Source organism: Choloepus didactylus, chromosome 3 (assembly GCF_015220235.1).
Source record: "Choloepus didactylus isolate mChoDid1 chromosome 3, mChoDid1.pri, whole genome shotgun sequence".
Classification (NCBI taxonomy): domain Eukaryota; kingdom Metazoa; phylum Chordata; class Mammalia; order Pilosa; family Megalonychidae; genus Choloepus; species Choloepus didactylus.
In genome coordinates this window covers 1,184,284-1,199,330 of record NC_051309.1, presented here as the reverse complement: position 1 = coordinate 1,199,330, position 15,047 = coordinate 1,184,284, and the positions used below count along the sequence as shown (strand labels likewise).

The window sequence follows — 15,047 nt, the reverse complement described above, 5'->3', positions numbered from 1 at the left end:
CCGATACTTACACTACTACAAATTTTACCTTAAATATGACTGAACAATAAAAACAATGATGAAGAATACTGGTAATTTCCTGATGATGGAAATAGCTTTAGTACTTTGCTCTTTAATGTGAAATTGCCTTTTGGATTTTGGTAAATAGCATTTATCATGAAAACTGAATGTACATCCATTCCGTTTATGTTAGTTAAGACTGTGTATTAGGTATGGTTCCTTAATTTCGTCAAAACCTTTTGACCTTCATAAAATCATTTCTCAGGTATATTTATGTATTACTGGTGTCTGCCTGCCAAGTACATAACTCTTTCTTTCAAATGTGGAAATATTACATAAATAAGGCAAACTATGTATTAAGAACTGATTGGGCAAAGATGGCCAGACAAGTGCAGACCAAAAGAAGATAGGATTGGTCATTTTAATCCCTGAAAAGTGAAATTCAAGTACAAAAAAAAGAATTGAAAGGGGCAAGAAGAGGTAATGAAACAGTCTTGCTTATTCCGAATTTTTGCATCTATCTAGAGAATGTTAATACGGGTTTTCTCTTTTGTCCTATCTCTACTGAATATGATGTAAAGGATGCGGCAAAATTAATATTTGGAAGAGGATTATGGGAGGATGGGGGTAGGAAGCTCCAGCAGTCAGTGTTTGCACCAAAATAAGGATTGAACTGGATGCAAATGTCTGATTCAACTATTTTGGAATTCTGGAGTTCAGTGGAACACTTGTGTCTTCCAGGGAAGAGCTCATGAAGTGGCTGTTAAATTTTGCTGTATTTCATGTTTTCTGTAGAAGCAGCTGCTATTCCCTGTCTCCAGCTTCCTGGCAGGCAGCCCCAGCAAGTTCTGAAGGATGTCCACTTGAGTTTTTATGAAATCAGTCTCAGTTGGATCAGATAAGCAAATTGTTCATCAGCATCCTTCCCACTTCCAGCATTGCTGCAGCAATCCTCAGTTACTACAGCGAAGCAGCCAACACCAGGAGCATTTTATTCAGTTGTTACATGGACCCATCCAAGAAGCCGTGGCCATGGGGGAGAGGGTGGATGGGTGGAGGCAAGGCCGAAGTGGGAAGAGGTCCTGTGGACCACATTCAAGCAAGGCCTTGAGAAAAGGAGCTGTGGGAAGGTCAAGGGCATCAGGGTTTCCTGAAGGACTTGTGATACACCATATTTTGCTTATAGGAAGAATGAGAATTTGGCTGTCAGTTTTCTTCTACAGCAGAACTTTGATGACGATTGAAAGGGACCAGTGCATTACCCTGGATTTGCTCACTGGATTGCCTGGGATCGTGGGGCTCCTGTCCACAGTCCTGCGAGGAAGGCAGTGGATCGCTGGGGTGGGCTGCGGAGGGAGGGATCTGGGCCACAGGGCAGGGGCCAGTAGAGGGCCTGTCTGCTTGTTAGCAGATGCTGCGGATCCACACGGTTTGTAAAATATTATACAACCAAAAATCAGCCTTTGCAGGATTTTATTTCTTCCATAAAATCATAGGTGCCTTTCCCTAGGTTTTACTCTTTATAATGTACTAGATGCAGAAATTTAGTGTAATGCTCTGCTTTATATTTTTTTGACTTAACATTGGTTTCAGAAAGAATCTTTGCTGTCTCTACAGTCTGTTTCATGGCTACTCACACTGGATAATGGCTTCGTGAAATTAGGAGAAGTTTGAAGCAGCTGTACACAGAAATGCCAAATTATTGATGGTTATTATTGCTGTTTCAAATAAATATAATGTTGATGAAGTCCGTTCTTTTGTATTAAATACTTGGGGCGATGGGGGAGAAGGGTACCTTTTCTTAAAATGAAAAGAATTACTGCTGTTTTAAAATTCTTGATCATTGAATGTATTGAGACCCTTCTAACATATCTGAGAAGCTGTACAAGTGTAGGCAGAGTTACTTTCCTGTTTACATTTTTTGTTTGTTTTGGGGGAAAAATTGGTAGGTGTCTAATTACTTCATTGTTATATTGCAGTAAAAGTTTTTAAACAACCATTGCACGTTTGCTTCTGCCGTACCCTTCTGTGAACTGAGCTCCTGGGGCCAGTGGAGAAATGCAGTGTTCACTCCCCTCCTCCCCGTTCCTGCAGCAGAGCCAGTTGTGAGTTCAAACTGCTGTTTTGTTTTTAAACCCACAAAATGCTGATTCAGCTCAGAAGTAATAAAAATGTTTCAGAACTGGGTTTCTGTATTTATAAATGTTTTCTTTATTAGGTAAGAATTTATGATCATTGTTTTGGCTTGCTAAAGCTGCCGAAATGCAATATACCGGAAATGGGTTGGCTTTTACAAAGGGGGTTTATTAGCTTACGGTTGTGCAATTCTGAGGCTGTGAAAATGTCCAAATTAAGTCATCAACAAGAGGATGCCTTCTCTGAAGAAAGGCCGATGGCGTCTAGGGTTCCTGTGTCACATGGGAAGGCACGTGGCTGGCCTCCATTGATCTGTCTCTCCCAGGTCTCCTTGCCTTCAGCTTCTGGTTCCAGTGGCTTCCTCTCTGAGCATCAGTGGGTCCTCGCTTGGCATCTCCGGAGCATTTCTCTCTATGATCTCTCTCAGTGTTCTGTCCTTTATCCTCTCATAAAGGACTCCAGTAAAGAATTACAACCCACCTCTCCATTGAAACAACCTAACCAAAAGGACCCAGCCCCGGGAGGTCTGCACCCACAGGGCCATGGCCTCTTCTGCGTACGTAACAGCTCCACACCAGCACAACCACTGAAGTCGTAAGTATTATATTTCTTTCAAAAAGAGAAGGTAGACCACCATATCCAGCACCTGTTACTTCATTGGAGAAACCAGCAAAATCTTCTGGTTGGGAAGATGCAGCTGGAAAAGTACTTTGGAAAATATATACTCAAGATAGCTCGATGGCATACTAAAAGAAAAATCTTAATAGCAGTGTTGACTTTTATTTGGATTTTTTTATCTCAGTTTTTTGTTTTGACTCTTCTTCATTGGCATTGTTATTTGATCATAAAGAGGGGGCAGATGTCTACTTGTTCAATTTTTCAAATGTTTCTTGCATGAGTATAAGCAAGACTATTTAAAAAAATATTGTCTTTTTCCCCCTACTATCTAATTCTGAGTAAAAAGAATTTGCACTGCTTTCTCCCTAAGGATAATTGCATTAACCTTAGCACAATTTGGTGGTGGTTTTTAAGCTTTTACGTCCTGCTCTTCTAACCTGCCTCTTATGAAAATAAATGAAGCCATGGTTTCTCCACACAGTGTTATGGAGTTTACTTTCATGAGTTTATTTCATGAACATAGCATGACAGGATTTTGTATTGCCTGTATGTTTTGTCATGTATCATGCACATTATCTCAGGAGAATAAAATGACAATTCATTAAAAAAAAATACCATAACAATTGTTTGCCAATAAATTAGATAATCTAGATGAAATGGATAAATTCCTAGAAACACATAGATTACCTAAATTAATTCAAGATGAAATAGAGAATCTGGTCGGACCTATAGCAAGTACAGAGATTGACTCAGTATTAAAAACCTGCTAACAAAGCAAAGTCTAGGACTTGGTGACTTCACTGCTGAATTCTACCAAATATTTTTAGAAGAATTAACAATTCTTCTCAAACTTTTTCAAAAAATTAGCCATCAGGGAAATTCAAATCAAAACCACAATGGGATACCATTTCATACCAACCAGAAAGGCTACTGTTTCAAAAACTAAAGTGGCAAGTGTTGGAGAAGCTGTGCACAACAGGAACACGTGTTTGTTAATGGGAATGTAAAATGGTACCGTCACTGTGGGTGGCATTCCCATATGACCCAGCAATCCCATGCCCAGGCATAGACCCCAAAATAATTGAAGGCAAGGACTCAACCGATACTCGCACACTGACGTTCCAAGTGATGTTACTCACGAGCCTTGGTGACGAAATAAGCCAGACACAACAAGACAATACTGTGATTCCGTTGATGTGAAATGATCATAATAAACAAATTCAAAGAGTCAGAAACTAGAAGACGGTTTGCCCAGGGGCCAGAGTGGGGGTAGGGAATGGGGAGTTGATGATTTGCTGGGACAGAATTTCTGATTGGATGATGGAAAGTTTTGGTCATGGGTAGTAGTGATGGCAGCACAACATTATGAATGTAATTAACACCACTTAATTATATATTTGAATGTGGTTAAAAGGGGAAATTTTAGGTTGTATATTTGTAACTAGAGTAAAAACTTGGAAAAACAACACAGGACTGTACAACGCAAACAGTGAATCCTGTTGTAAGCTATGGGTTATAGTTAATAGTTCGATTATAGTATTTGTTCATTAATTGTAACAAAGGTACCACCTTAATGCGAAGTGTTAATAATAGGGAAAACTGTGTGAGGAGGGTATATGAGAACTCTATTTTCTGCGTGATTTTTCTGTTAACCTACAACTTCTCTAATAAAAATAGCAGAGGAGGGACTACTACTTTACCCACTCTATTAAGCCATCCTATTAATTTATCAGAGCCAGAAAAAAGATATCACAAGAAAATAAAATTGCAGGCCCATAACCTGTATGAATCCTCAACAAAATACTGGCAAACCAAATCCAACGGTATATTGAAAGGATTATACACCATGATCAAGTGGGACTTGTCTCAAGAATGCAAGGGTGTTTTAACATGAAAATCAGTCACTGCAAAACACCACATTAATAGAATAAAGGGGGAAAACCCACGTGATCATCTCAATTATGCAGAAAAGGTATTTGCCAAAATCCAAAACACTTTCATGCTAGAAACACTCAGAAAACTAGGAATAGAGGGGAATTTCTCCCACATAAAAATGGATGTATATGAAAAGCCCACAGCAGAAGCTTCGTCCTCGGTGAAAACCTGAAAGTTGTCACCCTAAGATCAGGTCGGTACAAGGTACGAGATGAGAGGCCGCTGCTGCCCTGTGTGGCCTTCAGCCGTCTTGTCCATCGTGTCCACCTCAGCTAGCGCTGAGGGGAGTGGGGTGGCCGCGGGCACCCTCGGTCTCCGGACTTCAGAGACGGGCCTCACTGTGCGAGTTATACACAGTTAACTGAGGGTTTTCATCGTGAATAGAATTGAATTTTGTTAAATGCATTTTCTGTAACTGTTGAGATTATCATTTTTTTTTTATTAAATTTAGTTCTATTGAAATACATTCACACACCATACAATCATCCATGGTATACAATCCACTGTCCACAGTATGATAACATAGTTATGTGTTCATCACCACAATCTATCTCTGAACATTTTCCTTACATCAGAAAGAACCAGAACAAGAATAAAAAATAAAAGTGAAAAAAGAACACCCAAATCATCCCCCATCCCACCCCATTTGTCCTTTAGTTTTTATCCCCATTTTTCTACTCATCCATACACTAGATAAAGGGGGTGTGATCCACAAGGTCTTCACAATCACACTGTCACCCCTTGTAATCTACATTATTATATAATTGTCTTCAGGAGTCCAGACTGCTGGGTTGGAGTTTGGTAGTTTCAGGTATTTACTTCTAGCTATTCCAATACATTAAAGCCTAAGAGGTGTTATCTGTATAGTGCATAAGAATGTCCACCAGAGTGACCTCTCGACTCCATGTGAAATCTCTCAGCCACTGAAACTATTTCGTCTCATTTTGCATCCCCCTTTTGGTCAAGAAGATACTCTCAGTCCCACGATGCCGGGTCCACATTCATCCCCGGGAGTCATATTCTGCATTGCCAGGGAGATTCACACCCCTGGGAGTCGGGTCCCACGTAGGGGGGAGGGCAGCGAGTTCACCTGCTGAGGTGGCTCAGTTAGAGAGAGAGAGGCCACATCTGAGCAACAAAGAGGTATTCAGGGGGAGACTCTTAGGCACAATTACATGCAAGTTTAGACTCTCCTTTGCGGCAACGAGCTTCATAAGGGCAAGTCCCATGCTCGAGGGTCAGCACATCAAACCACCAGTCCCAATGCTTGTGACAACATCAACACCAGTCCAGGTGAGGATGTCCAACACATCCGCACCTTCCCCCAGATCCTCGGGGCTGGGGAGGGGGAGGCTGTAAATATATTTTTTATTATCTGCCCAAATTACTCTGGGATGTGTCACTATTTCACTCCAGCCTATACTAACCTACCGTATCTCACTTCCTATTCAAAGTTCCATGCAATTGTGGTGTTTGAACAAATCGACTGTAGAGTTGTACCGTTTAGAAATTTTAGATCCTGTACCAAATAGATATCTCTTCCCTTGGTCTCATATGGAAGTTGAAGTTTTAAAACACAATCAGTTTTAAAATACAGTCAGTTTCAACCTTTATCCTTTGGCCTGGCTTGCCCTGGTCTTAACCAGACCTGCTTCATTCATATCACTAATTGAAGTCTGCGCTCTTTTTCAGCTTTTTTTTTTTTTTTTTTTTTTGACAGTGGCTGTATGCACTAATACTGACATTCATATCTGCTGAGCTCTAGCTCTGGAGATTATCATTTGATTCTTCTACTTTATTTTGTTAATGTATTGAATTGCATTTTTAATTTTAAACTCACATTAAATTCCAGGAACAAATCTAACTTGGTCATGATGTAGTATTTTTGTATAAATAGATGATTTCAGTTTGCTACTTTTCTGCTGAGGATTTTCTGCCTGTGTTCATGTGAGAGCTGTGCTTGTAATGTACCTTTCTTATAATGCCCTTTAAAGTTCTGGTAAATCAGAGTTTGTGACTTCGTAGAAAGAGTTGAAAATTATTTTTTCTTTTTCCCTTCTCTGGAAGATATTTTTTTAATAATATTTGGATTATGTCTTAAATGTCTAGTCAGGAGAGACACTATCTGGGCCTAGAAGGGTCTTGGTGGGAAGGTTGTAAATAGGGATTTGATTTCTTTCTTAGACATAGGACTGTGGGAGTTAATTCTTCTTGGGTCAGTTCACGTAAGAGGTATTTTTCTAGGAATTTGTGTACTTCATATAAATGTTCAGATTTTGTCTCATCAGCATGTTTATAATCCTCTAATGTCTCAAATGTAGGACCTGTAGTGATGTCCTTTTTACATATTAATAGTGGTTATTTGCCTCTCTCTTTTTTTGGTTGAACAGTCTTACCAAGTGTTTACTGATTTTAACCAATTTTGGATCTATTAACTATCTCGTGTTTACATTTGCTTTCTGTTTTGTTAATTTTCTCTGTAAGATAGGTGCCTAGTATCAATTTTCAACCTTTACTTTCTGATATTTACATGTTAAGATTGTAAAACTCTCTCTATGTTCATCTTTGCCTGTTTTAAGTATGTTTGACCTTGTTATATTTTCATTATCTTTCAGTTCAGAATATTTCACGTTTCCACTTGTGCTCCATTCCTGTCTGAACGAGCCGGGAATGGAATAGCTGTTGTGTCATGGCCTCGGGCCCCAGTAGATCTGTGACGGCAGCTTCCCTTTGCTTCCATTTCTGGTCTGTGTGGCTGTTTATCTTGTGGTTGGGTGCACCTTCCACGTCTGTGTTCCTGAGCCCTCACCACGGCCTCCACGGCAGTGCCTTCGTAGCTCCTGCTCTGTGGAGGCACACGGAGGGTGGGTGGTGTGTGCAGTTCACAGTCGGGCGCGTGCAGAGCTGGGGCCGGTGCCCGTGAGCCAGCTCCTGACACTTGTCCTCCCACATCGCTGCTCGGGCCCCCGCAGTTGGTGAGTGTTGTGTAGTAGCCTCGGCCACCGTCCTCACCCCGGCCTGATTTCCAGTCCACCGGGTCTGTCCCCTCCGAGGGAACCCACCTCCCTGACCCGCCTGCCTCACCTGTGCCCTGAAGGCCTGGGGGTGACGCTGAGCTGGGTCCCTGCATTGCTGGGAGACTCCAGAGCTGCTTGGGGCACTCCAAGCCCTGCTTACCGGAGTTGGGAGTTTCCTGGCCTTGGGGGAGGGAGGGCTTCCATCCCCAAGACATTCATTGCCTTAAACTGGGCCTCTCTGTATTCATCTTCAAGAGATTCTCCAAAGAGGGCAGGCCTTAAAGGTGCACTTTCCTTTTTCTGCCACTTACCCAGTTCTTTTTTTCTGAAATTTAATGTCATCATTTCAGTGGTATTTGGAGAGCTCGAGCAGATAAACGGATGGGCTCAAATTACCATCCTGGAACTTAAACCCAGATAATGTTCTGAACTAAAGATCAGATGTGGGAATCACATCTGTGATTTGCACCGATCCGTTGCCCTCTGGCTGTTGGAAGCTCCTGCAGGATCCAGGCCCCGACACAGCTCTGCCCCTTGGGTTTGTGCTGAGTGGTCCTGGGAAGGGTGGGATGTGGGGGCTTGAGAAGGAAGACAGGTGCCTCTGCACTGGGGACTGTAAGTGGGCAAACACCTTCTCTTAATCCTGTGGCTTTCCTTGTGCTTGCTTTTTTTTTTTTTTCATGAATATGACTCTCCATTTAATTAAGGCTTCAATAACATTTTATCATTTTATTCTCTAAGGTCAAACATACCTTTTGAGAAATTTATCCTGAGTACCTTGCACTTTTTGTTGCTATCATAATGGAAGCTTTTTTTCCCCCAAATTGTATTTTCTAACTGTGCTGCAGGTGTATTGCATTCTTTTGATTTTTTCAGACAGTTTTATTCACACACCATATAATCCATCCTAAGTGGGCAATCAGTGGCTCTTGGTATAATCACATAGTTTTGCATTCATCACCCACTGTCATAATATGAGAACATTCTCATTTCTTCCAAAAAAAAAATACCATACTCCTTACACCCCCCAATTATTGATGCTTAGCTTTAGTATAGTGCCTTTGTTACAATTAATGAGAGAATATTATAGTGTTACTGTTAACTGTAGACCTTAGTTTGCATGAATTGTATCTTTCCCATAAACTACCATATTATTAACATCTTACAACAGCAACATACATTTGTTCTAGTTCATGTAAGGACTTTCGTATATTTGTACAATTAACCACGATCATTTTCCATTCTAGGTTTCACTAAGTTATGCAGTCCCAGTTTTTATCCTCTAGCTTTCCTTCTGGTGACGTTCACGACCCTAGCCTTCCTCTTTCAACCACACTCACACTCAGCTTTGTTCATTGCACTTACCGTGTTATGCTCCCATCACACTGTATTGTGCTATCCATTTCTGAACATTTACATTGAATCTTATTGAACATTCTGTATCCGTTAAGCATTGGTTGCCCCAGTCTCTGCCCTCTTTCTATCGCCTAATAACCTGTGCTTTAGATTTTAACTCTCAGAGTTTGCTTGTTATAGTTAGTTCATATTAGTGAGACCGTACAATATTTGTCCTTTCGTTTCTGACTTATTTCGCTCAACATAATGTCCTCAAGTTTCATTCACCTCATTGCATGCCTCACAACTGCATTCCTCTCTGCGGCTGTCCAGTGGTTCATCGTATGCGTACTCCGCAGTTTGTCCTTCTGCTCAGCAGTCTCTGGACCCTTGGGCACCCTCCACCCATTGGCAATCGTGAATAATGCCACCATGGACAACCGTGTGCAAATGTCTGTTCACGCCCTGCTTTCAGTTCCTCTGGGTATATACCTAGTAGGGGATTACTGGATCACATGGCAGTTCTATACTTAGCTCCCTGAGGAACTGCCACACTGCCTTCCAGAGTGGCTGCACCGTTCTACATTCCTACCAGCAGTGAATTGTGCCTCTTTCTCCACATGCTCTCCAGCACCTGAAGCTTTCTGTTTTTTTGATAATGGCCATTCTAGTAGGTGTGAAATGGTATTTCATTGTGGTTTTGATTTGCATTTCCCTAATAGCTAGTGAAGTCAATACTTTTCATATGCTTTTTAGCTATTTGTATTTTCTCTTTGGAAAAGTATCCATGTTGTTTGCATATTCTTAAATTGGGTTGTTTGTCTTTTTGTTGTTGAGTTGTAGGATATATTCTGGACAATAAACCCTTATCACATATATGTCTTCCTAATATTTTCTCCCACTGGGTAGGCTGTCTTATCACTTTCTTGACAAAGTCCTTTGATGCACAAGGTTCAGTTTTGAGGAGATTCTATTTGTCTATTTCTTCTTGCATTGCTCATGCTTTGGGTGGAAGGTCTAGGAAACCACCCCCTACCACAAGATCTTGAGAATGTTTCCCTACATTTGCTTCTAAGAGTCTTATGGTCTTAGCTCTAATGTTTAGGTCTTTGATCCATTTCACGTTAATTTTTGTATAAGGTATGAGATAGGAATCCTCTTTCATTCTTTTGGATGTGGCTGTCCAGTTCTCCAAACACCATTTATTGAAGAGGCTGCTCTGTTCCAGTTGTGTTGGTTTGACTGCCTTATCAACGATCAATTGTCCATACATCTACTTCTGAACACTCAATATGATTCCATTTGTCAGAATATCCATCCTTATGCTAGTACCATGCTGTTTTGACTGCTCTAGCTTTGTAATACGCTTTAGAGTCAGGGAAACCTCATTTTTCTTTTTTAAGTTGTTTTTAGCTATTTGGGGCACCGTGCTTTTCCATATAAATTTGTTTATTGTCTTTCCTATTTCTGCAAAGTAAATTATTGGAATTTTGATTGGTATTGTGTTGAATTTGTAAATCATTTCGGCGACAACTGACGTCTTAACTATATTTAGTCTTCTAATCCATGTACACAGTATGTCCTTCCATTTGTTTATGTCTTCCTTGATTTCTTTTAGCAATGTTTTGTAGTATTCTGTGTATAGGTCCTTTACGTCCTTTGTTAAATTTATTCCTAGATATTTGATTCTCTTGGTTACTATTGTAAACCGAATTTTTTTCTTGATTTCCTCCTCAGATTGCTCATTACTAGTATATAGAAACACTACTGATTTTTGCATGTTGACCTTGTATCCTGCCACTTTGCTGAACTTTTTTATTAGCTCTAGTAGCTTTGTTGTAGCTTTTTTGAGATTTTCTACATATAGGATCATGTCATCTGCAAACAGTGAAATGCCTGCTTTTTAAATGTTTTATTGTAGTAAAATATACCTAACTTAGAATTTGCCATTTTAACTGTTTTTAAATATACAATTCAGTAGCATTATTTTCATTCTCAATAATGTATAACCATCCTCACTATTAGCAGAACCTCTTCATCACCCCAGACAGCAACTCCAACCCATTAAGCAGAACTCCGCTCACCCCCAGCCCCTGAAAACCACTACTCCACCTGCTACTTCTGTGAATTTACCTAATCCAGATACCACATATAACATAAATCATGTATTTCAGTCTTCAAGTTTTATTGGTGGCGTAGCATGCCTCAGAACTTCATTTCTTTGTATGACTGAGTACTCTTTGTTGGATGGCTACACCACATTTTGTTTATCCTTTTGTCTGGGTTCTTTCTTCCTTTCCAAGTAACTCCTAATGTGTTCTTGTGACTGTGACATAACGCTGATGGGCTTTTCTCTCTCCTAGTTATGAGCCCTCGTCGTGCAACCTGTGCTCTGTGCACTCACTCAGGAGGGATGGGGAGGCTGCGTGGCCATGGCCGGGAGGGACTCAGCCACCTGCCAGGCCAGCAGGGCCCTTCCACCGCCCCGGGTGTGCCCCTCGCTTGCCACCGCTGCCGGGGGGGACCGCGGTGTGTGACTGCCTCATCAGCCAGCCTGAACCCGAGACAGAGTGCCAAGTGCTGTACATTTGTGTCACACACACCCCAGTGCGTGGTTTTCCAGTGCTAAATCTCGAAGTACAGTTTTTTAACAGGAAGCATTTAGTGGAAGCAGTAAATATGGACAATCCTTTTCTGTTTTTCAGACTGACTCAGATATTCAGGCGTACTTTATGGGCATAGATGGCCTGTGTAAGAAGTATTCGAAAGAAACCTTCCAGGTGAGTGGTGGGCGTGGTGTTTTCTCTTTGGGATGGGCAGAGAGTCCCCCGAGACCACGTGTTCCCTGCGTTCTGGAGTCATCCCCTGCTCTGACCGACAGCTGGAAATACTCTGTCCCCTCCTGTGGACTGGCTTTCGTTTTCTGGGTGGTGAGACATTTTGTTTATTTTGTTGTTGTTGTCTGTGGTTTTGGTGTTATATCAAGACAATGTATTTTAAATCAAGTGGTCTCGGTTCAGTTCTCAGACATTTGGTCGAGATCCTTCGCTGGTGTGCCTCCTCAGGGAGCTCTGCGTTAGAGTTTGGGGTTTGGAGAGGGCCTCCCAAGACGGGACTCTGCATTCGTAGCAGCAGGTTTCTTCTTGAAAGGGTCCTTCCTGGTGGCCTCTGAGACCACCAGACCAGCAGGTCCTCACATCCCTCCTCAGTGCTCGTCGTTCTGTCTGAGGCAGCGTTTGATGCCGTGGCCTCCTTCCCCCAGAACTCTCCCCCATTGCTCGCTCCCTCGGGGTTTCTTCTCCCTCCGACTTCTCTTGGGCTCACAGGGTAGAAGACGCGAGCATGTTGTCTGTTCCACTGAGAACCATGAGCTGAGCAGGTTAATCCAGGAAACAAACCGGAGACACACTGCAGGCCGCGCCTTAGAGAGAGGCAGCAGCTAGGGAAGGGGGCGATAATCTGGTGAGAACAGGTCAGCTGTTGCGGGTAATCGCAATGTTGCGGGGACGCTCAGGCATGATGATGGTTTGCAGACTTTCTTGGGTGTGGGAGGATCATGTTGGAAGCAATGTAGTTATTTTAGGTCATTTGTTTTTCTTATTCCTTTGTTTTGTTAGGGTTTGTTAATTTTCTTGGGGTATGGTAGGGACCTGTTGGAAGCAATACAATTATTTTGGGTTGTTTTTCTTATTCCTTTGTTTTTTGTTTGAATTTTTTTTTAAATTTTTTGATAAAGTTAAAAAAAGCTATTGCATAAAAAAATTAGCTTCAATGTAGTTATTTTAGGTTATTTGGTTTTTTTTATACCTTTGATTTTGTTTGTTAATTTTCTTGGGGTATGGTAGGAACATTTTGGAAGCAAAGTAGTTATTTTAGCTTATTTGTTTTCCTTATTCCTTTGTTTTGTTTCAAATGTGTGTTTTTTGTTGTTTGTTTGTTTTAATTTTTTGATAAATGAAGTTAAAAAAAAATAAATTTCATGCCTTAATGTTTCTGATGTGCTCAAATCTAAACCATCAGAAGCTTCTCCAGAGTCAGATTTAATCCCTGCATGATTGTCCTCAGCATCTGTGGTCACATGTCATAAAAGCTCTCACTTAAAAATGTTAGCAGAAAGCACGCTGGTGCCAAAAGCGCATTGGCCAGTGCTGACTTGCTGTTGTAATAAAAGCCACATCAGGCCACATTTTCTTCACTCGCCATTACCTCACGCCGCTCGTGTGTGTTCTGGGCTCAGGGGAACCGGAAGAGTATTGCTTGGGCATTCCTTTGGTGAGTTCCCGTGCACACATCAGTGAAATTGTATCTGTCACTCTGCTTTGGATTTAAGGAGATGTTTTGGATCAATAGTAACTAATAGGGGGGTTTACACTCTTCCACGTGGTGTCCTGTGCTCTCTTCTGCTCCCACTTTCTGCTCCTTTGCACACTCCCCTGACCCCAGTTTCTACTGTTGAACATCGGTATCCTGGAAACTCTGATGGCAGCTCCGTGCCACCCAGATTTCACATTGCGCATCTGGCCGTCTGGACTTCCTCACTGACAGCCCCAGGTCCCCAGGTGGGTGGAGGAGCAGTCAGGAAAGGGATAAGGAGGCACCCTTCCCTGGGCCTCCAGCCTTCTCCTCTGCCAGAAGTGGTCACCTCCCTGCCATTGGGCCCTTTAGCAGCTGCCTCTCAGCCGGTAGCTGAACGGTGTCCCAGCCACCCTCCAAGGAGAGGAAGCATGATGGGGAGGGCAGTCGAAGCCACCAGCCAGCTGAGGCCCTTCCCATGAGAACAGGGGCAGGGAGAGCACCTTCTCAGCCTGACCGTCCTGTCCGCAGCATGGTCCTTCAGGCTCCCCGGGGGCATGCACTAGGATCACGCAGTGGCAAAAGATGCTCCAGAGGGTGTTGGCAGAGCCAGGCCCAGAGGAGAACACGCACACACTGCTCACTGCTGCACTGTCCAGGATGACAAGCACCCATGCCCACTGCTCGCTCAGCCCAGCTGCAGCCTCGGGCCTTGCTGCGTGTGCACCAGCATCCTCACTGCACCCTCGAGTCCCCAGGCCCAAAATCGCCACACGAATAAATTCTTCTGCTTTCATGGGATGTATGGAATCATCTCAGCCCTTGCTTTACACCAACATCATTCATCAGCTGGCTTCTGAAACAGATTTGTTAAGGGAAGTGGAATTCCCACAGTGCACTCAGCAGACATGCGGCCGGCAGTGTCTGGGGAAGGAAGACTACAGAAGCCGGGACTCTGCCATCTTGGCAGGTGCATGCCCCATGGGTGTGTCCTCCCAGAGAGGCCAGGAGCCGCTGCTGCCCAGAGGGCCAAACCCAAGGCCAGTATCTGCACCAGGCCATCTGCAATCCTCCAGACCAAGAAACAGACCCACACAGAAGACCAAAAACACAACGAGGGGATGTGCACTTCCTCGTTACATCCTGGATGCTGGTGGGAGGCTGGAAGCCACTGCTGCCCAGAGGGTAGAGCTCAGCACCAGCTTCCGGGCTACTCCCTCAAGGGTCCCAGCCGGCAGCGACCTTCAACCCCACCTTTTGGAAGAGGAGCTGTCCTCTGCTTGCCCTGACCCCAGCTAGCCTCTCCCACAGCTGCTGTGGAGTCCAGGCGAGCGTGGGGGCTGGTCACTGGTTTGAGCTTTCACCAACAAAAGCTGCACTCCAGGCAGCCCCTTGCTTCACCCAGGACTTGCTGTTCTAAATGTCCATTATGCTTCCAGGGTTACCACCCAGGTAATTCCAGTCCCTTCTTCCAGTTCGTCGGTTTTCCTGGTAGAAGGAGCACACTGTAAAGCCTCCTACTCCATGTGCATTTGTGCTTTTAGTATTCACATTTTTTATCTCAGGCTTGCTGTACACTCAGTATGGACTTCATAGGGCTTTTCCCCATGAGTTTTATCTATTTATATTTATCTTATTAGAAATTAAAGTGAGAACATTTAAAACATTTATTTTTTTATAGGCTAGGTATATTTTATAGGAGCGTGTCTGATT

At 42.8% G+C, this 15,047-nt stretch overlaps 1 protein-coding gene across 2 annotated transcripts in view; it reads left to right on the top strand.

The window, feature by feature from the left end:
• RNF212 (ring finger protein 212) overlaps nt 1-15,047 on the top strand; it is a 129,594-nt gene that overhangs the window by 49,624 nt on the left and 64,923 nt on the right. For both annotated transcript variants that reach the window (XM_037829217.1, XM_037829218.1), the window contains exon 3: nt 11,747-11,821. In XM_037829217.1, the coding sequence (XP_037685145.1) occupies nt 11,747-11,821 (75 nt within the window). The remainder of the gene's footprint in view (nt 1-11,746; nt 11,822-15,047) is intronic.